Genomic DNA, 26,037 nt, shown 5'->3' on the forward strand with positions numbered 1-26,037 from the left:
CTTAACTTCTGTAAAAAGAACACCACGTCCGACTGCAGATACACTTTGAAATAACTCCTTCAGCAAGCTGACTGCTGCATATTACATGCATTCCACAAATCATGGCTGCACTTGTTCTGTAAAGTCCAGTTGGTTAAGCTAAAATGTGATGATTAAAGAGACAGGGCGTTAATGCCTAGATTCTTCCAGCCCTATAGGCAAGAGGGAACTTAAAAACTATTAAAACATTATTTGTTCTATAGGGATTACTTATTACACATTCAATTTAGTCAACCATGTCTGCTGAGAGGCACACAAATCCCACCATAGCTAATTTAAGAACTTACCAATTTCCCTTGCAATTCTGACAGCTTCATCTGCATCCTGTAAAAGCAGGAAATGAGACCCAACGTTAATCCCATCAGCCATTGCACTGTGTCCTGAGGGCAGTCATATATTGCACTACTGTCTCCTCTGATTCATTTAATGTTTGATTTTACAACCTTCTGACCCTTTTCAGCCAGAGGAATGTAAAATTAATACCATAAGTGGAATGTAAATTCTACCTCATCATTAGTATACTGAGAAACTCAAAGCAATGAGGAATCAGCTGACAGGAAACACAGCCGGGATTGCAAAATGATTTTCTGCAGTTGTAGGAATTTAATGCTAGAATTTAGAAGTTTACAATCAATAATGGACCATAAATCAGATCGTTAAAGTTTGTCCACTGCCAGCTTGTTTCTGTCCTCTCAGGTATTTGTCATGTTTTCCTGGCTGTTGTCAGTAGGGGGAGTTGATTCTCTATTGTTTGGGTGTGATTCAGGTTCAGAGAAAATCTTGCAGAACTTCTTCAAAGTTGAAAATTTGTCTACTGAAAAAAAACACAAGCACTTCACTTTTGTTTTTTTTTTTTTTTTTTCCCCTCCATTCTAAGGAGAATATAAGGAGAATAAACCCATTCACATTTCAGTTTCCATTCAAAAGTCTGCAAAACACTTGTGCATGACAACTAGAACAACTCTTGTTGATTCCACCTATGGCTTCAGCTGACTCATACCACTATACCTGGTACAGAAAATATGATACAGAAAAATGTATTAGAAAACCCAGAGAACAAAAACAGAGTACTTGAACTTCTCACTTTTTAAATAACCAAATCTCTTCTCTTGCGGTAGTTAATTCTGTTAATTCTCCTACCAGTAACAAAACATTTCCGTGATACAACACTAGAAAAGAAAAAGGGTTAAATTACAGTGGCATGGGTTAAGTTCGAAAACTCCATCCAAATTTGCTAGTATTTATACTATTCTGTGACATACATTAAAAAATTAGTATGGAAGGCAGTAACGTCTGGAAACCACCAGCTGCTAAGTGCGTCTGAAACTATGGGGGCTGACTTATGAACATTAAAATGAAACCTGATATTTTTAAAGCTTTCAAGGCAATCCATTTTAAAAGCACCCAGGTCAGAACTTTAAAAAAAAAATACATAAGCAATGTTCATACCTGGTTCATTTATGTCCGATAATAAAACAAAATCCTCTTTAAAAGTCTTCAGTACCTAGTAACAGCCCCATGAAGAATAAGGGGGCTGGCAGGGGAAGTTGTCAGAAAATTTAATTTCCTTTCATTAGCTAGTCTGCTCCACAAATCGGTGCTTGTTAAGTTCAAAGCAGTCCTGAAAACAACATCAGTTTTAAGTCTTTTTACTCCAGTCACATCTGTTAATGAGATTTTTCCAAATAACAATTGTTTTTAAGTCAAGAGATAAATCTAGCAAAAAAAACCTTCCCCCTCCCCAAGAAAAAAAAAATCAGGGTTAACTGTTTTATTACACCTTGCTGCTTTCCATGACCCTGCACCCTCCAAATTTTAGCTTAAAGGGATAAAATGCATGAAAAGGGTCATTTAAGAATGTTAGTGGTTTCCACACATTGAGTTTGAAGGTTCTTTGTTCCTGCCTGTGACAGTTATGCGAGAATACTTCCCCTTAATAGCCTCTCTGTCAGGAAGTGTTAAACCTGCCAAATGCAGACAATTAGAGCCTCTCGAACAAAATGCAGGAAGAGTGATGACTGATGGAAGAGCCACGATTATAGTCGAGAAGGAAACTTTTACATTTCTTTTCTCTTGCAAATTCAGTCATATATTTGCAAAATAGAATGAGGAGGGGGGAAGCAAACAGGGTTGGTTTTGTGTTGTGTTTTTTTTTTTCCCCCACTTAGTTACCTGCAAACAAGTGGCTAACTGATACACTGCAGTCCACAGGAAGACAAGCTGCAAATCATTACAGGGGAGTTTTTCACAGCCACTGTATTCATAAATGTATTGAAACACATGTATACATACAACAACTTGAAGAAAAAAGCAGCATCATATGAGAAGCACTGTCTCAGTTCTAGTCTGAACAGACAGAAGACATCTCTGCCCAGCGCAGTTATTAATTTACACTATTCAAACATCTGTTTCTTTTTAGTTTTGATGTATTAGAACTCAAGCTCTAAAATACAAAAAAAATGCATATTCAAATTCTTTAGCCTTCAAAGAGTGTTTCTGAAACAGAAAACAAAAAATATGCTGCACTTTAAAGAGGAAAAACAGTTCGAAAAAATCATAAACAACTGACACAATGAAATCTCTGGTAACGATCTTTTGATCTTTTTCCCTAAGAAAGTAAAATTTAGTGTCATGCATTTCACTTGCAGATTGCATAAATACAGCAGCATTTTGAGTAGCAATAAAGTTACAACAGTTGTTTTAGATTTTGGGTGCAAAAAACTTATGATTGATACACAACATTTGCCGTTGGAAAAAAAATGAATGCCATGACAACACTCAAGACCATATATGCAAAATACACAAAAAACAGCGGTACTAAGACCATTTTGAACTTTTTTTTAACAACATAAGTCCTCACTGATTTATTACCATTTCCTCAAAAAAAACACAGTAGGTCCACTACCGTTTTCCCAAAACAACCTGGAGATTGTAAAGAAATACATAATTTTGGCACAATCTTTTATTGTACAAATAAAAATGTTCAAGTAATGCTACAAGTTTATAAAAATCAAGAGTTATAAAAAAGACGTCATAGTGGTATTTACAAATGGCTGATTTCATTATTTTAGTTACAGACATAAAACACTCAGTTTTACTCACTTAGGCTAAGAATTTCTAACCTCTTCAAGTACGTGCCTCCCTGCCATGTACCAGCAGGTGGAGACAAAAAAGCAAAACTATTTGACATAGAGGAATGCCAGGATGAAGCTGTTTAAGAAACTACTTGAGCTGTAAAACATTGTTTTAGTTATGAATGGCTACGTGATATTTGTCATGGCTGAGGGTGTTGGGCCTGGAGAATCTGCAAGACATGACTAGTCTCCAACAACCTCTTCAGCAATACAGTGGGTATTGAATACCAATGTCAATAACCCAATGCAAGAATACAACCAAACCAGGTACCTGAAACTTAAATACAGTAAATTTATAACCTTGATGAAAACCTTCAACATTCAACACTGACATCAGTGAAACCAAGTTGACACCTGGAGACTTTAATCTTCTGGGTTTACATCCAGCTATGTTCTACCAGCCATAAAACCAAACTGGCTGCGTATATATAAAACCTTTCTTCCCTTTCTATTCCTTTGTCAGTTTTTCACCATGACATCTCCACACACTGTCTTTCTTCTTGCCATGTATTCCTTTACGCTTATTTACAGACAATACATCTCAGCTCGAACTTCAGTATAGCCATTGGTCATGTAGATTAACACCAATTCTTTTGATCAAGACTCTTGGCCATTACCTCTCCCAGTCAAGTTTTAGGAAACTAATTGAAGTTACAGATTTTGAACTGAAAACTACTTTTCAGTGTATCTGTTGACTCTCTAGCTGATAGCACAATACTCAGTTTTCTTACATGTGCACTCTGACAACCCTTTCCTCAGCCAAACCAAGGAAATGACTAAAGGACAAGAAAAAAAAAATACTTTGTCAAATTGCCCTCTCTACTCTCACTCTGTGTTTCCAATCTCAGCTTCAAACTTACTACAGTGATTACCTATATGAGAACACTTGGTTGTGTCTGCTGTGCCAAGCATTCTTCTCTTCAACCCTTCCAGGTCCCTTCCCTTCTTAGAGCACACTACTGAACAACTTCCTTCTCTTAAAATGTTGATTTCTACTTGTTGGGAAATTTTCTTTACACAGTTTCTCCAAGGTGTGATTACAGGAGCTAAACAACTCACAGTCTACCAAGTCTAAATACTAAGCAACAGAAATCAGGGGGGAAGCTTCACCCTTTATTCACGAAGGACCTGTGCATCTGCAGCACTAGTTAACAAGAGCTGAATAAAGACAACTCTTCAAGTAACAAAGATTTCCAGTGCAGTCCTGAGATGAATAAAAGAAGCACAAGAAGTTGTTACTCCATGTTTGCTTTAACTATTCATCCACAAAGAACACGTGCAACTGATCTTTCTTAACTTCTGGCATTGTCAGAAGCATGAATGCAGTTTCCTTCCAGCTTTAGACTCCACTACAAAGATGAAACCACCTCTAATCAACTCAAGTATCAAGCAGACACTTAACTCCTTCCCAAGACCTTTAAAATGTCCACTTCTCAAAAACAAGAGCCCTCAAAGATTTTCAAAGTTGCATAACCTAAACAAGACTCCCAGAGAATGGCAGAAATATGACACAGTCTCCAATTCCTTGTGTGCTGTTCTTCTGATTATATTTAGTGTCACACTGCTTAGCCCTTCATCTCCTGGTCTGAATTGGCAAAATATTATATCAAGCTCTAATCAAGCATCAGGCATCCTGTACAACCTAATTGCTCAGGTATTCATCCCAGCAAAAGTCATGATATCACAGAAGGGAGATCAGAAGACAAACGCAGGCACATAATTAGACGCAAAGCAAGGATGAAAGTTTCAGTTACCAGAAGTTTTATTTCCTAGAACTGGTAACCAGAGCACTAGTCAAATTTTCGTCTAGATCTCCCCCTTCTGATGGGGACTACAACACTGGCAAGGCCTGTGTATTCTCCTTTTTCTGATGCACTGGGCATACTGAAGCTTTTTAATCTCGCATTCTTTTTCATCTACGCTCTTCAGATAATCAAAAGTACTGCAAGCTATGTGCGTGAAACCGATGTGATATGGACTTCAGGATTAAGCAACCACCACATAGCTCCTTTCAACAGCTGGGATTGGATTTGTCAAATTCAATCCTACATTCCAGTTCTTTTGGAGTTAAGACTATCATTGCCTATAGCTAATTGCCAACCAGATCACTTACATTTCTTCATTCTGAGTATCTGGAACTTCAGATAATTGTCAAAAAACAATAAAATTAAAGGCCTCAGAAAAAAAAAAAAAGGCAAACATTTCAATACTGCAGTTTCATTGATTATGTTACTAGCTGTTCATTAACCACTACTATCCTACTTTGCCAGGTTTGTTTCTTTAACATTGTCAGAGTAACAGGCCCTGATGTAATTTTAACTTGATGCAGTGATAAACAAGTGTTCCGAAAGTATTTGGTGATTCTGTGTTAGATAAAGTTTTGTGGGGTTCAGATCATTAATTCAAAGTCATGTTCTAACTAGATATTTTTCTAGATCATAATTTCAGGACTTCTAGAATAGGTAGGATATCAGAAAGAACGGAGGATCTTACGCAAGAGCTTGGCTACTCCTAAAATCTCACGAATGCTAAAGGACTACAGACAGAAGGACTGGTAAAACATGCAACAAAAACCAGAAGGAATGCTGTGTTCAACTTAACATTGCCACAAATGCTAGCCTAACACTCATATGGAGCCCTCCAGAACAGAGAATATTCTTCGTACTTGTACCCATTGCAGAATACCCCACTGGTAGACATTACACACACATACACCAGGCATTTCCACCACAAGTTCTGAAGAATTCTCTTGTGCATTTTGATCTTTCCAGACTTTTCAAAACTTTATCATTCTCTCTTGCTAGCCAAACTCTCCAAGGCAGTTCATCAGAACAGATCATTTTGTGGAGAGTTAGCCCCTCTGTATTCTTTTTAATTTCCCCATTTAGTTGGTCTTTTTTTACTCTAAAAATTTTAAATCCAGCTTAACTGACACAATACTGAACACTATCCTGGTATATGTTGCTCCTTGAAGTACAGTCTGCATTCCAACAATATATTCAGTTGTTCCCAATTATCTTGAAATTTCCCATTTCATCATGTAAGTAAGATTTATGACGATCAGAGGTCAACATAGTCATAAATAAAACCTGAAAAACTTCCTTCAACTACATTAAAATGTTGTTTAAACAAGCTTTTCACGTTCCAAGTTTTACTCAAATTTTATCGGAAAAAATAAAAATTAATAAAAATCACCTGAAGTGACCAGCATAAGAATTTCCAACCCAGGAGAACAAAGTTTTAGATTATCTAGACACACACAACAAAGGCATAAAGGCAAAAAGCTTATTCTTCCTATATCAACACAAAATATATATGGTATTTAAAGACACACAGGGAAGATTAAAAGAGCCCCATACATAATCACTACAACACAAAATAAACCAAAACCAAGACATATTTTATTCCACCATACAAAATAAAACAACAACCAAGATATGTTAGAAAGATGTTGGAAATCATTCCTTCTAAAACCCCAGGAAGAAGACTACCTGTAGATTTGGACAGAGAAACAACTCTTTTTTTCCCCCAAGTGAGTTTTTGTACACATGAAAAGCTTTTCTACCATCAGTACTGACCATAAGATGGAAGATTCGTACAGTGTAACGATCTTTACTGCTACTGAGAAATTTTACTTGCTATGCATACTTACGTTAACTTTAGCCATATTTTATGCCAAGATCTTGGCCAGCAAGAAGTAAATGTCTGTATGTCTTTTACATTTTTCAGACCGACACAAAGGCACACCTCACAATAAACACATTTACCTGCCTTCATGTTAAATTTAAATCAAAATATTTTTAGAGACTTCATGCAAGCAGTCCTGAATATACCATGAAGCATTCCTTCATCTTTCCTCCTCCAAAAATCCGTACCCCTATTTTAATTATGCCTCTTATTGATAATGAATTTGGATTTATAATTACATTCTGTATCAGACCTTCAATAAGTGTACTTCGATTTAGGCACTGATTCTACAGTGGGCAGACAGTAGTTAAATGGTTTCTCACCTTGACTACTCCATCAAAGCCAGGGATTGTGTTGACCTTTGCATTCTTGGCTAACAATTTGCTTTCAATCTTGTCTCCCATAGCCTGAATAGCATGTGTGTCAGGTCCGATGAAGGTAACACCTTCTGCTGCCTGCAAAGACAAAGAAGATACATCTTTAGAAGACTAAACTTAAAAATCAACAGCCTTCTGCAGTCGTTACCTTCAAGTTTAATACAGAGTAAAAATATTATTATTGAAGCAATATTTAGAAGATCGAATAATCTGTTTATGCAACACTCTAATAATATACAAGCAGCATTTCAGCCAATCCATTCAAAGATGTATATGACCTTGTGAAGCTACGTATACACAGATTCAAAGCCCCTATGATTAGCATTTGTATGAATCAAAGCCAAGCCAAAGAGAAATAGCTGAAAGTGGAAGTACTACAACTTCAAAGTTAGAAATATCCCTTGAGAAAGCAGAGGCTAGTTAACTCACCATTGAGTAACTCCAAGTAATTTACAAAGATACGCTTGCTAAACTGTAATATAGTTGTAAATTTTATTATGCATTCTTTAAACCCAAACCTTGATGAAACTTCAAAATGCAAGAACGTGCTCTTATAAAACAGATTTAAATACCTGGTCAATAAGGTAATAAATGAAATACTGTTTGCCCAGTTCTTTTCAACAACTCTCAGGAAAAAGGTCAGCACAAAATAACATGTAGGTAGAATACCAAATTGCTTTCCCCCCCCCTCCTTTTTCTCTATGCCAGCAGTAGACTTCAGTGATGAAGTACATAGACTTTTTTTTAAACATTTCAAGCCTCGGTACTACACAGAGCTAAAGACTATTCCACCAGATCTGCTTCAGTGACAAATATTGATGCAGTGAGTCTATGCATGTTTTAGGTAACTTAAGTCTTTTGTACTATAGGAAAAAAAAAGCCAGAAAAGTGCTATAATTAAACCATCAAAAGAATAAGCATAGTCGCCTTGCAAATTTTTACCAGGTATTTTGTTGATTATCACCCAATTGTAAGACACCTATAAAATGCTTTAAAAATTGTTTCCAACTGATGAGCAGTTTACTTAATAGCAGCACTAATAAAACGACAAACATTCAATTCCTTATATCAGAACTTGTGTCTTAGTGCTTCACTTCCAATGTATGCTCGTGCTGCGTATATTAGCATTGTCATGTAGTTATAGTTACTAACAAAAAATGATTTGCTGAAAGCTTCTGTATTTATGCAGTGGTAATACATGACCACAGAACAAACACGTGGAAAAAATACACTGCTCTTCAAGGTGTGGAACAATGTCCTCCTATTCATGATCTGGTATGAGCAGAAAGCACCCAATATGCTTGGGAGTTGCTGTGTCCACTGTCAGCAGCTTCACAGCAAGAACAACATAATAGCAGAAGCTCTGCATAGACAACTTCCTATCCTTCAAGTAAGAAGGTGCCACAGATAATGGAAAATAGAAAAGACAAAATAAGTATTACAGAAACACCAGAAAGCTCCATGAAAAGACACCCAAACCAAATGCATCAATGCAGCTACACAGCAAAGGTTCATTAGCTTGAATTCACACTGAAATATTTGGGTTGGGGTTTTGCTGTTTGGGGGAGGGGGGAAAGGAGGTTTTCTTCTGATCTCAGCCCACCTTTTTACTACAGTAGGCTTATTAGCTCAGCAACTCAGCTATAGTTATTTGGTGAATAGCAAGCAGTCTTACAAAGTTGGGAACGCTGCAGTAGGAATAGAAGGACAGACACGAGGGTACAGATCTCAGTGCCAAAGGATCTGAGTGTAAATAAATTAACTTTTTAAAGAAGAGAAACAAGAAGGAGTTGGTATTTGAAAGCACAGTGACACAAAGTCTAGAACAAACCATTTCAGAAATAGCAGCGGATTGCAATCTGAAAACTGACAACTCACTCCATCTCAACAACAGTGTTTTCAATAGGGTGCCTGCATACATTTGGAGGTAGGGCGGGGTTCTCTCATTAGACTGTAATCCAACCTCAAAGTTTGTGGAAGAGGTTTGCTAACACACTTGGCAGCTAGAGATTATGCCATTTCTCCCATATCACTCGAACTAGAAAAGCCTTGTTTCTACAGTTTCTGCCATAATATTGGCATTTGCAGCCTGGCACCCACCACCTTAAACTTTACCACAGATTGCTTCATCTCCCCATTCTCCTCTCAAAGTCTACCATTAAAAAAAAACGGTATCTACAGAGGTCATCAAGATAGTAGATCCAAAACTTTTGCTACCCTTACAGATCATCCAAGACTTCCAGCCTACAGTCTATTTCCAATGTAATACAGTCTCTTACACTCTTTTTCTTCCTCTGACCTTTGTCTGGAAGACGAAGTAGAGGTCACAAGAGAGGATAAGAATTACATTCATGACACTAGCAAGCATGCACCTTTCCAGGGAAAAGCATGTAAGGGACGTCTTGCTCCACTTAACCTGTCTTTTCATTGCCTTATTACCTGGACTTTTAAAGTGTTCATTCCCTGCTCCCATCCATGAAAGTAGTTGGATAGGGGGACAGGTCTGTTCAGGAGAGATTTATGAACCACCTGAGAAGGAACATGGCAGGCCATTTCAAGAAATGAATCTGCCGCATCCAATGTATTTGTTGGGAAAACGCTGTAGACCTGTAATATCCCACATGGATAGAGGCAATATTTCTTATTAAAAATGAAGAGTCAGAAGACAGGCAGCAGACTGACATTACTCTAACGCAAGTCTCACCTGTTACAAGCTATATCTTTCTTTTTAAATGTATGTTTTTAACGCCCACAATTTACAAACTGCACTTGTCTACATATGCACCTCTTAGCTTCAACTGCTCTGAATCTTTTGCAGAATTGTTCTTTAATTGTGGACAAGAAGCAGCATAGTAACACCAGCTGTTCTCCTCTTCGGTTAGTCATTTCAGGTACTCAGGGCACCTACTTTCACCCCAGCAACAAAAACTCAAACAGAGATGCTTAACTCAACATAATATCACAAGGTATCTGAAACCACCCAACTGCATGCTGCAACATCTGCAAGTCAAAAGTAAACCAGAACAAACTAAGGGAGGATCCACTAGTTTCCAGTGGATATTTCAACTCATCCCCTGCATAGAAAAGGCGCATCTTCTTCGATGCTACTTGCAACTAACTTTAGCTAGGCTCACAAAAAACATTTTGTCAGCAGAAGGCACTACTGGACAAACTCCTACAAGTTTTGCTACAGTAACCCATGATACACCAAAGACGCTTGCGTGAGCCCTCTGCCAAAGCTAGTCAGCTGGTGTCCAGAAAAATGCCTCGATTTCTTCCTTGCCAACAGTGATAAGTAATGTACTAAATGACCTAGTGTCCAACACTGAAAATGCCAAAAATTGAACATAAAAACATAGCAATAACATTGTCACCTCCCACAAAGATTTATCAGCACCCATCTATTCACATCCTCTGTTTATGAGGCGCATGAAAGTGGCGAAACTCTGCAAAAAAAATTCCAGTGCCTACTGACAGTCCTTCCACATGCAGAACATTGCTAACGTAGTAACAACCAGCACAAGATGCTCCTCCGCATACATGAAAGCTTACACAGTACACATCAAGTTCTTCAAAAAGTTCTGGTACTCCTCCACATGCTCAACAGCAGACTCCAACCTTGACATCTAACTTATTGGTTGCAGGGGAGCATGTCAGGTTTGCACCATAAACCCATACCCATATTTTCCTCAGAAACATACCTGTATCGCTGCTCTCTACTTTGCATAGTCAAAGATACATACTAACAATAAGGCATATTTTTAAGAGAACATTTTCAGAAAATATCCCATGCCTAGCAAGTTCTTTCTTTGACTAAAAAGTAGATATTGAAAAGTCTTACCCATCAACCTTCTCTGTTTTTGAGAGCAGCAATAGTTTAACTGGTTGATTTTTTTATGGCACTACAATTAAGTCTGGCTTTTTTTTTTTTTTTTTTTTTAAACAGCCAGACAAAAGCTTTATTCGACCCATGTAGATGCAGGATACTAAATATAGCAAAAACTAAGCAATATCAAGATAGATAAAGCAAATTTGAGATTTGGAGAATCCATCTGGGGAGTCTGGGGTTGAACTGTGTATTACCTCCTCCAGTCTGTCACCAAAGTCTGTCTGAAGTGGACCAAATGGACCTACACGCGTGTAAGTCACCATCCTCCCGACATTTGGAAGGAAACCGTCCCTCTGACAAACTCTTGTGGTCCTGAGGTAATTGACAAGACTGATCCTGAAAGAGGAGATTCCTTTACAACTTCTCCTAGCAATTTACTAATGCAAGGATTTACAATTAATATTTTATACAGTAAGTGTTAGATTTAGCCTTAATGACAGCACAAGCAGAACCAGAGACAGAAAGCATGAAGGAGGGAAAAAGAGCATAATAAACTTTTATACACGTGAAAACAATTAAATATATAAACACAATTTAATACAATAATCTCTAGCTCCCTTAGCAACACGACAGCCTTCTGCGGGTTTATGAATACGTGGCAAAACAGCCAAATCGCTGCTAGGCCTCTCAGCACTGCAGGAAGTGACGGAACGGTTCCAACCCTGCCTTAGACAAAACAAGTGATACTTAGACTTTTTTCTCTTTTACCACATTAGTTATGGACAATTAAACACACTTCTAGGTGTCCTCATTCAAGCCAAGGTAATTGAATCTGCACGTAACACCAGCCTGAGCAGCTCCAACCGAGGAGGAGGTATCCCGTGTACTGCAGGAAAGAAAAACATAGGTATCAAGAATTTAGTGTTTTCTTTCAGGATCATTTGGCAAGGGGATCCTTCCACCCAAGCCACAATGGTGTGGCAAAGCACACTCCCAACTGCCCAGCTGCTTCCAGTCGCAAGCACCCCTGTAATTATCTCACCACACAGAAGCAATGGCATTAACGCAGGTTTTGTGCTTGTTCATTCCCTGGTGCCTGAAGCAGTTGTAGGAAAGCATTTCCCATTTCTGAGGAAGAAACGGATGGAGGGGATCTCAGGAGCAATTACAGCTGCTCTACCTTACTGAAAATAAACTCTCATGTAAACACAGAGCTGGTTTTAAATACGCTCACGAAGCTCACAGGAGAACCCAAACGATCTGTTGCGTATAACCACTGGACCTTATGTTCTCAAATTCACATGTACATGTTTTCAAGACAACACAAACTCAGGGTGCTTCTCACTGGAAGACAGACAGCAACAGTAATTCACTCAGGAGAAAAAGGCTTAACCCCAGTGCCTCTAGCTGGGTAGGCACAGGGCCTGAAAGTGTCAGGAATGACTGAGAAAGGAACCGAATCAACCTAGCTGCTTCTCCCCCATGTTCTCTCCCTTTTCTCCTCCATGTCCCTTCCCACAGTCCTATCTCCCCTTTCTCTAGGGCAGGTTCTGGTACTCCTCAGTTGATGTAGCTGACTGACATGGCTGAAGATGGCACAGGTTTTGGGGTTGCTTTTATGTTTATGGTTGTTGTTTGGTGATGAGTCCTTTTCATTGCTTTTGTGGGTTAAAATAAGCTCACAGAGAGGCTTAATGGGCATTGGAAGAATCAGCTGGAGCACACAGCTGGGAAGAAGCTTCGTTCCCCCAGGCACATCCTCAAACTCTCAAGTGTGCAGGGGAGGGGAGAAACAGTGCTGCCACATCAGTCTGTTCTTGTGCTTCAGTCTGCATTTGTTTTATTTTAAAACCAACTTTAAGACATGTATTTGCTTCTCTGAGGAACACTGTCTGAATCACAGAATGGTTGAAGTTTGAAGCAAACCCAGTACTTGAACCAGCTCTTTGGCGTGTGCTGTCAAGCAGTGGAACAACTTAGGAACAGAGAGAATTGGAAGCTCCATTCTGTTGTGGCGAGCTAACAACAAGGTGAGCAGGTGTGGGTAACAACTCACCATATTTACTCAAGAATGTACTGGTGAATGAGATTATTAAGGAAGGTCCACAGATAAGAACTTCAGCAGAAACTGGTATCAAAGGTCTAGTTTTCAAAGAAATTTTGTTCCAACCCTCAAGTTTTCTTCACATGAAATTCTGGAAAAGGGTTCCACAAAATATGTGTTTGATGAATTCTTTCACTCTTGCAGTGGGGAAAGATTACCTTAGCTTTTCTGCCCTCTTGACACACAGCTACTCGAGGCAGATCCAGTGGGGAAGGGAAGCGGCAGAAGTTTGGTAAGCATCTGAACAGTATCAAAGTTCCAGAAAAATTGGCATCTGCCACAGATAAGGCCCTCTTCCATCTAGAGCAGGAACTTGCAGCTCACCAGAACAGAACAGACCTGTACACAGAGCTGCTTGCAGCCATATGTGAAGCAGAGCAGATAAACAGCTCAGCACAAGGACGACTAGCTCAAGGATAAGTACACTAGCTAGCTGAGCTCAAAACTCATAGGTGAAACATGAGGTTGAGAAGCAGGGCTGGCAGCAAAAACAAGGTCCAACAGACGTTTAACCAACCCAGAAAATAACCAAGCAGAAAGGCCAGATAAAATATCCAAAGACAGACAAGATTCAGGAGTCCTATCAGAAGAAGGAAAAAAAAAAGTGACAGCTGTTAAAAAAGGCGAGGACATCAACAGATCACCTCACAATACAGGAACTGTTCACTGAGCACTGGGAAGGAACCCCTCTAGGAAATACTGTGTAAGAAACACTTACTCAATAAGCTAGGAAATGCTCAACTGACAAAATGTTCTCCAGCCAAATGCGAAGATGGAAGAAAAAGCACTGAAGCTTTCTGCAAGCTGCACAGAAACCATCTCCCAGCTCCAACAACTGGATCCTGTCGCTGTAGTTACTGCTACTATCCTTAAAGCTCACAATAAAGACCATATGCAGGAATAGTCAAGGATCAGGCATCAACCTGAAAATTTAACATTGACAAACGGAATATTTCATTTTATGCAGACTTTAAGCTGGAAAAGACTTAAAACAGCAACATGGTATTATCATATATCACCAAAACAGTAACTCTTCAGCTTTTCAAACATGAGTTTCTCCAGTCTTTATTAGAATGGAATAAGAAGGACCTTTGAAGACAAAAGGTCTTAGGAATATGAATGAGAACAAAAGCATCCTTTATTAAAACAAGTATTTTAAAGGGGGGAGGGGAGCATGATGAAGAAAAGGCCTTTCTGCATAGGCTCACAAAACAGCAGCAGTGTCTGTTAAGTGAACGTAGTATGCAATATAAGCAGATGGATAGCCATTATAGAGTTGGAAGACTGTAGCATCCTGCTTCTTTCTGACTACATCTGCCTTTGGCTACTGTATTTCTTCCTGGAGGCCTGGCTTTTGTTTTGTTTGAGGGCTTGGGAGGGAGAAGGAGTATTACAATCACCTACGGTTGCATTAGCAGCAGGAAGGTAGCCTGTCACAGCAACCAGCCTAGGAAGGAAAAGGTTAATTGGTCCTGTATTGCTGACTGGGAAGGTGTCAGAGCCCCAAGAAACTTGGAAGGGAAGAAGGCAGCAGCGAGGACGTGTGTTGCCCAGCCTGCCGGACCTCACGGCTTGTTCTGAGTTCTACTTTGAAATAAAACTTGCTGTTACTTGGCTCAGAAACACATTGCAGTTTAGAAGCCAGACCCACCATACAGGCTATGTCACCACCCGTGACACCGAACTATTCAATTTTAAATCCCTGTACTCACTGCCTCAGATAGGTGTACGTATGGTAAGAGAAAGTGATACAATAAAAGTTTCTCTGAAAAATGGAAAAGCTAACAGAATGAAAAAGCCTCACCTGAAATTGAATGCAGCTGCATTTGAGAAGTTTGTCTCAGTTCTTATAACTAAAATTACAGAACACTAAAGCATTTTCACAGCCACTACCTTCAGTAAGAAAGAGATGAATGTTGGGCAGCCATTCTTAAAAAAAAAAAAGAAAACCTAGAGTTCACTAATTTACTTGGAAATAAACCAACACAGATGTTAATTTTGTTGTTTAATACAACAAAAGGTCAAACTCCTTTTAAGCCATTATAAGAAATGTATCTGATTTATTTAATCCTAGTGAGAACCTGCTCACACTGGTCTCCAAAGTATAGTTTAAGCTGTGCAGAGCCATGAAAACACATTATTCAGTTACCAGAAAACCCTCTATTACGTTTAAGTTCCGCTAGTATGACATGGCAAATTTCTAGAGGACCAACCAAAAGCAGCACTTAGATCCAGCTGAATTTGCTAGAAATATGCCCAAAGAATGTGGAAACAGCATCTGTGTGTATGATACATAGAAAAGTAAGTATACCTGTATGTTTGCTAATATTGTATCCATATATTCACATATTTGCAGGGTGGGATGAAAGATATTCTCTTATATTACTCTAATGATCAGCTTAAAGAGAATAAAGGCACTGTTGCTGAATCAGTATAAATGCAGCCTAAGGCCACCAAACTCCACTGTCCCAAAGGAGTAAGCATCTCTGAGGAAAGGTATGTGACCTGCACAAGAACGAGAGAACAGCCAGGGTATATCTAGATGGTCAACATCAGCTCACGCACAAATGCTGCGAAGAAAATAGCTTTTATATAAAATTTAAAAGCCATTTCCTTTTTGAAGTGGTACATTTCCAGAGTCAAAACTAAGAATCAACCTAATCTGTATGTATATTTCCCTAACAAGACACAAGCTGTGAAGCCATGCTATCACAGAGCAGACGTACAAAGGGTAAATGTGCTTGCTCCGATTCAATATTGCATTTGAAAATCAAAAGTGTCTCATAAACCAAACATTTCATAGCGTATATTATATCTCTAGAGTGGAAAGTAATGCTATTCAATTTCCAGGCCATATCTTCACAAGTGAAAAGCCACACAGAAGCTTCTTCCAAGGACTCAGAGCTAAAAGATTTGGTGAGAAGAACAAAAAATACCTCTGGGGCTCTATTCTTTTTTCTCTTTGGATCTGATCATCAAGCTAAAGCCTTACTTGATAATTTCACTTAAAAACAGTTTAGAGCTTTAGATGGTCTACATATTTTACGCCTTAGTTCAGAACCCAAATGCAATACTAAATTATCCAAGTTTTTTGAAGCACTTCTCAAAGAAAAACTATTGTAATAAAAACTTTAACATAGTTTATATGGCCTATCACTGTCAATGATGAATTGCTCTGCCACCTACAAAACGTTACACACACACACACACACTCGATATGCAAGCACAGGAACTTATTCTGCTGTGTTGCTAAAAGTTTGAGTATTCAACTTCATCAGGAGTAATGAATACCCAAAAAATTTAGGGAGAAACAAATGAAACGTAAGAATTTTCCCTGGATAGTTTCCATATTGCTTTTCTTCACTTCATGGCATTGAAACCAGTCTTGGTTTTAACATGATAAAAGAAATCTGTGGAACTAATCCTAGAAACCTCTTTCTGTTTCCTTGCTTAACACCTCCAGGCGACAGAAGAGACAAAATGCTTCATTTGCATCCGTAAGCATTAGAAACTGCGAATGAGCCTTTTCAGCTGCAAATGTTATTGCATCTACATTTCCAGAAGAGAAAGAAGGTTAAACAGCCTACTCAGGTTTATGTTAACTCATCTCTTTTTAGCACCGTGACCAGCACAAAGAGCAGAGAATGTGGAAGCTTAACAGCCCAACCTCTTTCTTCATTACGTTCAATTAGATCCTGGAAATGGATATAGCTGCTGATTACACGAAGATAAAGAGAAGAAATCAGGTATGCACAAAGGAAGTGGCAAACACTAACAAGTGTAATCTTAGTCTCTGCAATCATCTGGCCTCATGAAGACCATTTCATTTTTCATGCAACAACAAAAAAAGTTCTGCCAGCTGCCTTCATCGCATGGCCACACAAGATTTTGCCCCATGTACAAGCAGCATTTTGCTTAGTGCAAACTCTTCGCTTTAAATGTAATGTGCCAGTGTTGCACGAAGCTACCCTGAACGCGTTAGTAAGGTAGGAAACATTCCCTGCTTGATGTGCTACGTGGTACTCCATTTTATCAATTAAAGAATACATTTGAACCATAGCCAAATACCCCAATAACACCATTAATTTTATTTTGAAATAAAGTAGCTCAAGTGTAACTTATTCTTCAAGACTACTATCTCTTAAATTACTTTTTTTTTTTATTGTAAATCAGATTCAACCTACATGGTAATTTTAATTCCTTTAGAGTGAAAAAAAGCACTTGGAATTACTGGACTAAATTCAGCAGAGAAAGTTAGCAGCACTTTATTTTCTAGGCCGCTTGGCTTTCAGCCTGGAAGAAAAAACTTCAGCTTGGCAGGCAATGCTCAATGAGATGTTTAACACAAAATATACATTACTCTAAATGAAAAACAGGCACTCATGGAGAAAAAAGCAGGATAGAACGATGAGGGAGAAACAGAGGAGCATTCTTCTAGCCAAACCCATACTTCACATTATCAATGACCCAAGCTTACTACATAAACAAAATTTTCTGCATCAATTTGAAAGTTCAGTATAGAACACAAAAGGTAGAGCCCAAACAGTTCAAAAAACAATGTTCGAGCAGATTAAGAAAATATATGGGCACAAGACACCTATTCTTCATGCAGCCATATTATCTCTCCTGTTCTACAGCACATACATGAAGCTTTGCAAATGAATATGGAATGCAAGTCTATAGCCTGATTAGCAAGCGCATTTTGCAATACCTTAGCTTGGGCTTTTTTAGGAGACAATACATTGAGAGGTCAAGAAATAAAAAAATAGCAACACTGAGATATTACACTGAGCTTATACACAAGTGACATTAATTTTATGGCTGCAAGAAATCCTGTATTAAATCATAACATGGAGGGAAAAAATCGTGTTAGAAGAAATTAGCCAGTATTTGTGCAGACATGCTACAATGTTTTAAAAGTTAGGCAAACATTTATATTGCATATTCAGAAACTAAATTAAAACTTATGACCGTCCAAGCTCACACCATGAATGTATTGATTAGTTAAACATTTGGAACCCTGATATTGATAGTCAGGAAAATAAGTGATCCTAGAGTAATCTTCCTAATATATCTGTTGAAAAACTGAGTTGAGCAAACCACACAAGCTACACTGAACGTCGCCATTTCTACATTTTCATTGTAGAAGAGAAAGATACCGAATGAATGACATCGTAAAAAAAGCAGGGGCAGGGGAGCGTTAGCCCACTGCCCTGATCAAATTTTAGCATGGATAACTCTGTTCTACCTACCTAAAGCTCCCTTTTCTCAGCTGGCTAGCATAGTTTAGCATCCCCTGTCCTCACTTCAAGGATACTAAGTTCCATCCTGACAAATAGCTGTCTGCTCTGATGTAAGACGAGGTCCCATTTCTCATCAGTAAATGTAGCCGCCTGAAAATGTATTTGCTAAAGACTATTTTGAACACTTTCAGAAAGAGTTAATAAAGATGTCAGGAGCTACACCAATGCATAGCTGACCACTGAGCTTCACTTCAGGAAACGAGAAACATCAGTTTAGTAAACTGGTGTTATTCACACACACACACAGAAGAGAGTCATTAAAGAGCACAAGATGTCATTTATGACATTCAAAAAAAACATCATATGGTAAACAGACATTTATTCAAAAATCAGTATCAACCTGTCAATCACATTAATAAACATTAGTTAAAAGAGCTAAAACAAGCTGTAAAATCAAACATAAACAACTAGCGTGGGCATACACAGTCACATATTTTGGGGCTAGTTTCTGGGTTAGATCCCACCCCCAGACCAGGTTTAGTTCACTGAGCCAACGTACTGTCTGCTACCAAAACCAGCATGCACTGACCCTGCAGTTACCAACACCACACGAGTAAAGGAAGGGTAGGGCTGGGACAACAGTTGCTCGTGATGAAAGCCATTATAAAACCCCAAGGACAGGCCATATTAAGCCATCACAGAGCAGTGACCCAGCCAGCCATCTTCTGGCTGCTCTCACACCACGGCTGCACTGCCACCAGCTGCAGTTTGTGATGGCCAAGGGCACTGGAAGAAGGCAGTCAACACCAGAATGAGCTGCGCAGTGAGGGCCTGGCCTCCACCCTTGGTGATATTCCAAACCCAAGTGGACCTGTCCCTAAGCAGCCTGCTGCAATTGAACTTGCTTTGAGAAAGGGGCTCAGACTACATGTCCAGAGATCCCTTCTGACCTCATCTACTCTAAGAGTAGGATATCACAAGGATTATTATCATTGGCCAGGTGAGGTGGGTTATGGCAACAAACTATATAGAGAACATTGCACAAACCTAGTTGTTTGTTAGAAAAAAAAAGGCCTGCTTAGATTGTCCGAGATAAAGGGAGATGTATGTTTCTTCCAAATCTCACAGCACCCACTTCTCCAAGAAAAAACAGGGCCTGATCACACTGATCTTTCTTCAAGAAGTGGTGGTGGTGCTGTCCCTAGCCATTTATTTCTGCCTCTGTAGTAAAGTATGATGTTCCCTCAGTTCTGCAGGCAAAAGTGATTCCCATTAGGTCAACGAAATAATCAGCATTTGAAACAAAAACAACATCCAAATGTTCCCATCTCTGACAGATGAGCTCATCCCATTATATTAGGAGGTCACCACGGGATGCAACGCAGGGCTGGGAAGACACAGCTGGGGGCAAGAAGGGAACAGAGGGAATTCCCTACGCCACCACTGCTGTGGAAGCACTTGGGAGAAGAAGCTGCAGTCTACGGGAGGAAGGATGTTAAAGTGGTATTCCAAAGTGGTTTGCTCATCATTTGAGCAAACACTTGTATAGGCATAGGGTAACAATGTTGGACAATATAGCCATACTAAAAAGATACTACCCCATAATTCTGTTAGGCACTACTACCCTACCTCCTTCACTAGTTATTTGTAAAAGGATGTATGTGCCAGTATTACTAAGAGAAGATGCTCTTATTTAAATCTTACACACAGATCCTTGGAGAAAACTGTCAACTAATTACCCTGTAATGACAGATAAATAGCTCTTACAGCTGGCCCCTGAGAGAAGTCCAATTCGCTGCATTTAAGTAAATGAAAAAATTGATATTTTTCTTCCCTTTAGAGTGGAAAGTATTTTAAGAAGTTTGAGGGTTTTCTGTGTGTTCTAACAGTCAATTTAGTTTTTCAGTACTTACAGAGCTTTCCCTCTGATTTCTATTTATGCTCAACTTGCATGAAGTAGTTTATGGTAGATATTATGGACAGAGATGAGTACAATTGCGTTGTCCTCTTAAATGTGGATGTTCAAATAAAATTAAGAAAAAAGATCAGATACTTTTAGCCAAACTTAACAAAAATATTACTTGTAATTTTACCATCTTTAAGTAATGAAACTTGTATATAAGTGTTTTTTCCATCAAATCCTGTTCTTATACTCACATACTCTTGGATGAATCAAACAAGCAGATTTGGCCATTTGCTTTCAGTTTAAAAAAAAAAGAACTGCATATGATCATAAACATCACTAAGTATTACGAAAGTTTATTTTAAAATTACATGTATACTCTTATTTCTTGACTAGCCTGAGCAAATAACAGTGGAATTGTGCATGTTTTAATCTATGAAACAAAATGAAACAGCAGTATTACAACAGTCATAACGCTATAGCTTTGGGATAACAACCTCTCGCTACCTCAGTGTCATAAATAAAACAAGTCAATAATACGCATCGATATGTATTACTAGAGAATTTATAGACACTTATAATGAACCAATCCATGAGATCCCCTTGTGGCCCTGCTCCCGTGAACCACAGCCCTTTGGAACTCAGGATAACACATCACAACAGAAATACCTACAACATATACTGGAGTAAGACAACTTCTGACAATTTATCTGAAAGATAAATTTGGTCTGGTAGCTAAGGGTGGAACAGCTCTTTGGAAAACACACAGTCAAGTTCTTCCTTCTCTCTCCCAACAGATGGTCCCGAGAGTTGAACAGTCTGGCTTCACTCATGCTATAAAGTAATTAGACAAACAAATCTGGATCCTGTAAATAAGCATGTGCTTGAAATTAAGCATGCTTAAACAGTTGCAGGATGAGGGCCTAAATTTCCAAATTTTAGCCTGTAAAAGGAAGACAGCCTGTTAAATTATGGCAATCACTGACAAGCTGCTATTTCTTCCTTTTCAAAGATTCCCACAGAAACGATGGGGAGCGGGGTGGGCAGTGCACAGCCCAAAGTAGGGAAGAAACCTGGGGTAGCTAAACCAATCAGAAATCCACAGCTATATTTTATCTTTTTTCAGCTGAAACTGATGTCTCAGGAGTGCTTACACAGCATATGAAAACGGTGAAATGCAATAGAAATTCCTGAAGTCCAACCTCTAATTTATACACCGGTCTAGAATTACTCGGAAATTCTTAGAAAACCGTGGCTTTAATCAGGAATTAGATGTTGAAAAAAGTATGTGTCTAGATTATGTTCCTCATGAAAATACAGAACAATCCTTAAAAGTAAATGCAGAATATACTCTTGGAGAATAGCAGTGAAAAAGCAGCAAAAAGCTATATTTAAAGAAAAAGTTTGTAACTTAATAAGGAACATTATATGCACCAGAAGTTTCTTATCCTGCTTTTTTCTTTTTCTGTACACCATATACGACATCATGAATCAAACTACTGCACATCGTGCCACAAAAGTGGAATCCTGACCTCTAGGCTCTTCATTTTTCATACTCAGTCCGCTGCATCTTTCTGGTGCAAGCACTAACTTTTCTTCATGGATTACTTTTGAAGTCACTCCAGAGGACTAAACAGTAGTCCCAACACAAGGAACAAGTGACCAAAGCCAACAGCTCCTTGCAACACTGGAAAAAGTTTAACTTATGGAGATTGTGAAACTGCACCTTTGCACAGATGTCTAGAAGATGGAAAAGGGTACCGTGGGTCCTGTTCCTCCTTGCTTGTGGCACAGCCTGGCTGGAACCGACAGCCTGAGCTACAACAGGACTTGAAACATTCACTCTGGAGTCCCAGGAACAGAAAGACACTTGCCATGGAAGCTCTGTGTCAGTTTCCTAAAAGTAATCCATCCTACCCGTCACTAAAATAAAATATCTAAAGTGAGCACAATGCCTACCTGCTCTCCGTGACAGAGCTATGAACCCATATCTTTTCCCATTTCCCAAGCAACAGCACTTCTCATCACATGAAAGGTGGGAGGGACCTGCTTCAAACTAGAAATTTTGACGATCTTCAGAGCTATTGATGCAAAACATTTCTGCATCGGCCAAACTCTTTCCCGAAGCCTCATCCTTAGGACATTGCCTGAATCTTCACTGAAACTTGACATACAGAAAGGCTCAAGTGGAAACAAAGTAATCATAAGGTAAAAAACAAAGAACGTAAAGAACTAGCCTAGCAAAGCTTTAAAACAGATAATCACTTCTGGTGCAAAATATTTGGTTATTTTAAATATGCTGCCACAATGATCTCTGCTCATTATCCTAATCGAGAATCTCATTAACTATTCAGAGGCAAGTTAAATTTATTCCTTCCCCTTGCCAAAATTTGAGTCTGTGCACATTTTTAAACAAAAACACAAGCTGAAGACTGTATTTATTGCATAGACTCTGTGTATAAAATTCATCCTCGTCATCCCTCTCCAGCAAAATAAAAAAGGCAAAAACAAAAATCAAAGTGAAATGAGTACTGGCAAGAGAGCTGTAGATACCGGCGATGCAACAAATGAGCTAATCTGACAGAAAACACTCAACACCCTCACATACAGAGACTAGCTTATGAATTAGAGCTGGCGCTTAAAATGGACCTTTTTTTTTTTTTTTTAGAAGAATAAACAACGACCCTGGCTCCCAAGATTTTCAGTACAGAAAAGAAATACAAAAATAAGGAATTCATTAACTCATGTCTGGAATAAATAACCTTTTTCCACTCTGAGTATAAATGTATTCCAAAAGAATTCAAAAATATTATGTATAGGAAGGGGAAGTTCCAAAAATACAGAAACCAGGGCCCAATATCGTCAATCTTTCCCAGAAAACTATGCCCTCTAATTTTAAGGACAACAGTCCAGATATTATCAAAATCTTTAAGATCAGGGCCCTGGATTTGTATTAAGTATCAAGAGCTTATGCTTTAAGAAAAGAAAATAAAAGCTACATTAAGCTTATACTGCATTGTAAATATTTAACTATTTAAAGTTAGAAAATTCTTGGCTTTTCTGGCTCACATTTTAAACAAGACTTCTGCTGAAAATACTATAAAAGGACTGCACAAAACTCTTCCCATTGGAGGAGCACGACACTAACTTAAAAGAGGAGAGAAAAATGCCCAGATCTTTGAATGCTGCTTTGCCCAGCCATACGAACTGCTTGCATTTCTCAATTTTCAAGAGAATGGTGAGTGTAGAGTTTTTTTTTGGTTGTTTTTATTTTTTGTGGGGTGGGAGAAGGTGTCATCCATACAGGGATTAAGATTTCCCCACTTAGACCCCCAGGCTTTCCTCCTACATAACATGCCATTTACTTTTAGCTTATTCTATTTTATGTCAGATGCAAACAGAATTGGATGGAGGGGGAAAAGTCATAAACCAGCTTTTCATTACACATGTGTATGACATCTAGCACAATGGGGATTTAGTAAACGTAATTAGGTTCTTTGGATTCTGCTCTAATACTGAGCAAGTCAACAGACACCAGTGATACTGTAATATAATTACATTTACTGTACTCCGCAACATCTACTATCACTCACTTGAAATTAAAAAAATGGAGTGACATTTAAGATTTAAACAATAACAAAAATGTGATTGATGTTATAATCTAGGTGTTTCCATCTTCGCTCTTCCCAGTAAATTTTTTGTTCAACTCCAGGACTTCATTTTCACTGCTATTTATTCTTCAGCACTGTATCTAAAAACATGCACAGCAATAATCACACAAACAGCAGTCTCTTCATTGCAGTTGTATGAATGGTTCATGTAAGAGTTCTTGCTGTTCACAAAATTGGAACTGTTTAATCTACATATCTCAAGTTGTTTTTACATCGTACTATATTTTAAACAGTTTATGTTAGCATACAGATTTTTATGGGTATTTCACACTTTTGTCATCTGATGATAATTCACTCATTTATCCCTCACACCTTTTCATGAACAAACTCTGAACACAGGTGAAGTGACAGCTTCTGTTTTACCATTTATATGGAGCTGCAATTCAGGCTTGTTTGTGCCACAACAAATCTGGAACCTATGGTTTTAATTACTGGAGAAAAAGAATTTGTCAATGCTTAATATATTAAGCATTTTTCTCTTAGTCTAGATACATATCGTTTGTACATGCTATGATACACCCTTATAATCCACAGAGAATTATATGGATCTCCACACACATTTTTTAATAGCCAGTTTAATTATTAAATAGGTTGTGTAGAATTAAGACTGTTATCTGTTGTACAGAAACAGCACTCTTCTCCAACAAATGCCAGCATTTGTACAGCTGCCTTAGTAATGAAAAGTCAGTTAATACAAACAGCTCAATTTTATTTATTTATTTTTATTTCTTAAAGTCACCGTGATGCATTTGAGTAGTTTCATTATCCCCTCTAAAATCACACTGCATTCTTGTTTTAAGAAAGTATCTCTATTATTGGCTATAGTTATGTAGATAACGTAGCTGAATGCTAAATTCCTTTAGAGTATGCAATTCAGAAAAGAAAAAGAAGAAACCCACAAGACATACCAACTATTTAATTCCTAAAAACAATTCCTTTCCAGCCTACCAAAGAAAATCTCAGTTATTTTCTATTATTTATAGATGACTTTAGAGATGGATTATGAGCAGTTACGATCCCTGTGCTTGGTAACAGTTTTAAGACTCAGGTTCAGGTTTTTGTATAGTTTGCAATTGCACAGCCTCAGTTTCTACATACTTAACATAAAGTTACTACATTAACTATGATACCTGTGGCTTCAACTGTAATCTTCCAAATATGGTCCAATGTGCACATGAAACTAATCGTCATGCCATAGCTAGTTTCAGCCTCTTACTGTTATCTCCTCATTATGGAAATAAGACAAAGACATCAAAACATGTCTTACAATCAGATAGAGACTAAACAACCAGAGAAATCTCAACAATTAAGCTTAACTCCTAATAGCAACATTATTTTACTTCACTCATTTCAGCAATAGCATTCAACGATCACACAATCATGGACTACAAAGCTTAATTTATCCATGACAAAATCTAATCCTCATCTAGCTTTTTCTTTTGCCAAATTCCATCTCCATTTCAACTCCTCTAACTTATCCTTGTAGTAACTTTTGTGAACAGATTTTTAGGAAGGTTCATCGTTCCTACAATGGAATCCAATCATCAGATTACTTTATTGCACACTAACAGAACATGATGTAATGCACATTATACTAGAAACTCCTTATAAGGAAATATTTTATCATTTGAAAAAGCTGTTTTCTTTTTTTTACTTTTTAGATGTAGTTGCAATAACTGCATTTTTTATAATATTGTGTATCGAGACTGACATGCCACTTATGTGACACTGAAAATAGCTGGCATTACAAATATTTCATGTAAGGAGTCACACATTTAGTAAGAAACCAGTCTTACACTGAGTGATAATATAGACATTCTAGAACAACTAAAATGTGTAAATTTAATATACTGTCAAAAACACTTTTTCTACTCTTCTTCACCTGGTATCAAATTCTGGCCACAAATTTTCAAGTGTCAGTTTAATACAATCTATGACAATGGATTTGTATATTTCTGCTTATTATACAGTAGTCAGAACCTAGAGTCAAACTGGACAAGAAGCAGAGAGCAGGCAAAAGAGGGAAAAGGGAACACAACAGTTGGTTTTA

General features: G+C 38.1%; 1 protein-coding gene and 1 long non-coding RNA gene across 3 annotated transcripts in view; one reads left to right on the forward strand and one right to left on the reverse strand.

Moving 5' to 3' along the window:
- The window catches only part of PCCA (propionyl-CoA carboxylase subunit alpha), a 286,917-nt gene that overhangs the window by 199,928 nt on the left and 60,952 nt on the right, over positions 1 to 26,037 (reverse strand). For both annotated transcript variants that reach the window (XM_048072682.2, XM_066986247.1), the window contains exons 7-8: positions 7,184 to 7,315; positions 327 to 363 (exon numbers count right to left, since the gene is read on the reverse strand). In XM_048072682.2, coding sequence (XP_047928639.2) covers positions 327 to 363; positions 7,184 to 7,315 — 169 coding nt within the window. The remainder of the gene's footprint in view (positions 1 to 326; positions 364 to 7,183; positions 7,316 to 26,037) is intronic.
- Positions 15,383 to 21,975, forward strand: LOC106031814 (uncharacterized). The gene is made up of 4 exons (XR_007166472.2): positions 15,383 to 15,471; positions 16,021 to 16,086; positions 16,788 to 16,916; positions 21,837 to 21,975. It is a non-coding gene; the product is annotated as an uncharacterized lncRNA (long non-coding RNA).

The sequence above is a fragment of the Anser cygnoides genome, chromosome 1 (genome assembly GCF_040182565.1).
Source record: "Anser cygnoides isolate HZ-2024a breed goose chromosome 1, Taihu_goose_T2T_genome, whole genome shotgun sequence".
Classification (NCBI taxonomy): Eukaryota; Metazoa; Chordata; class Aves; order Anseriformes; family Anatidae; genus Anser; species Anser cygnoides.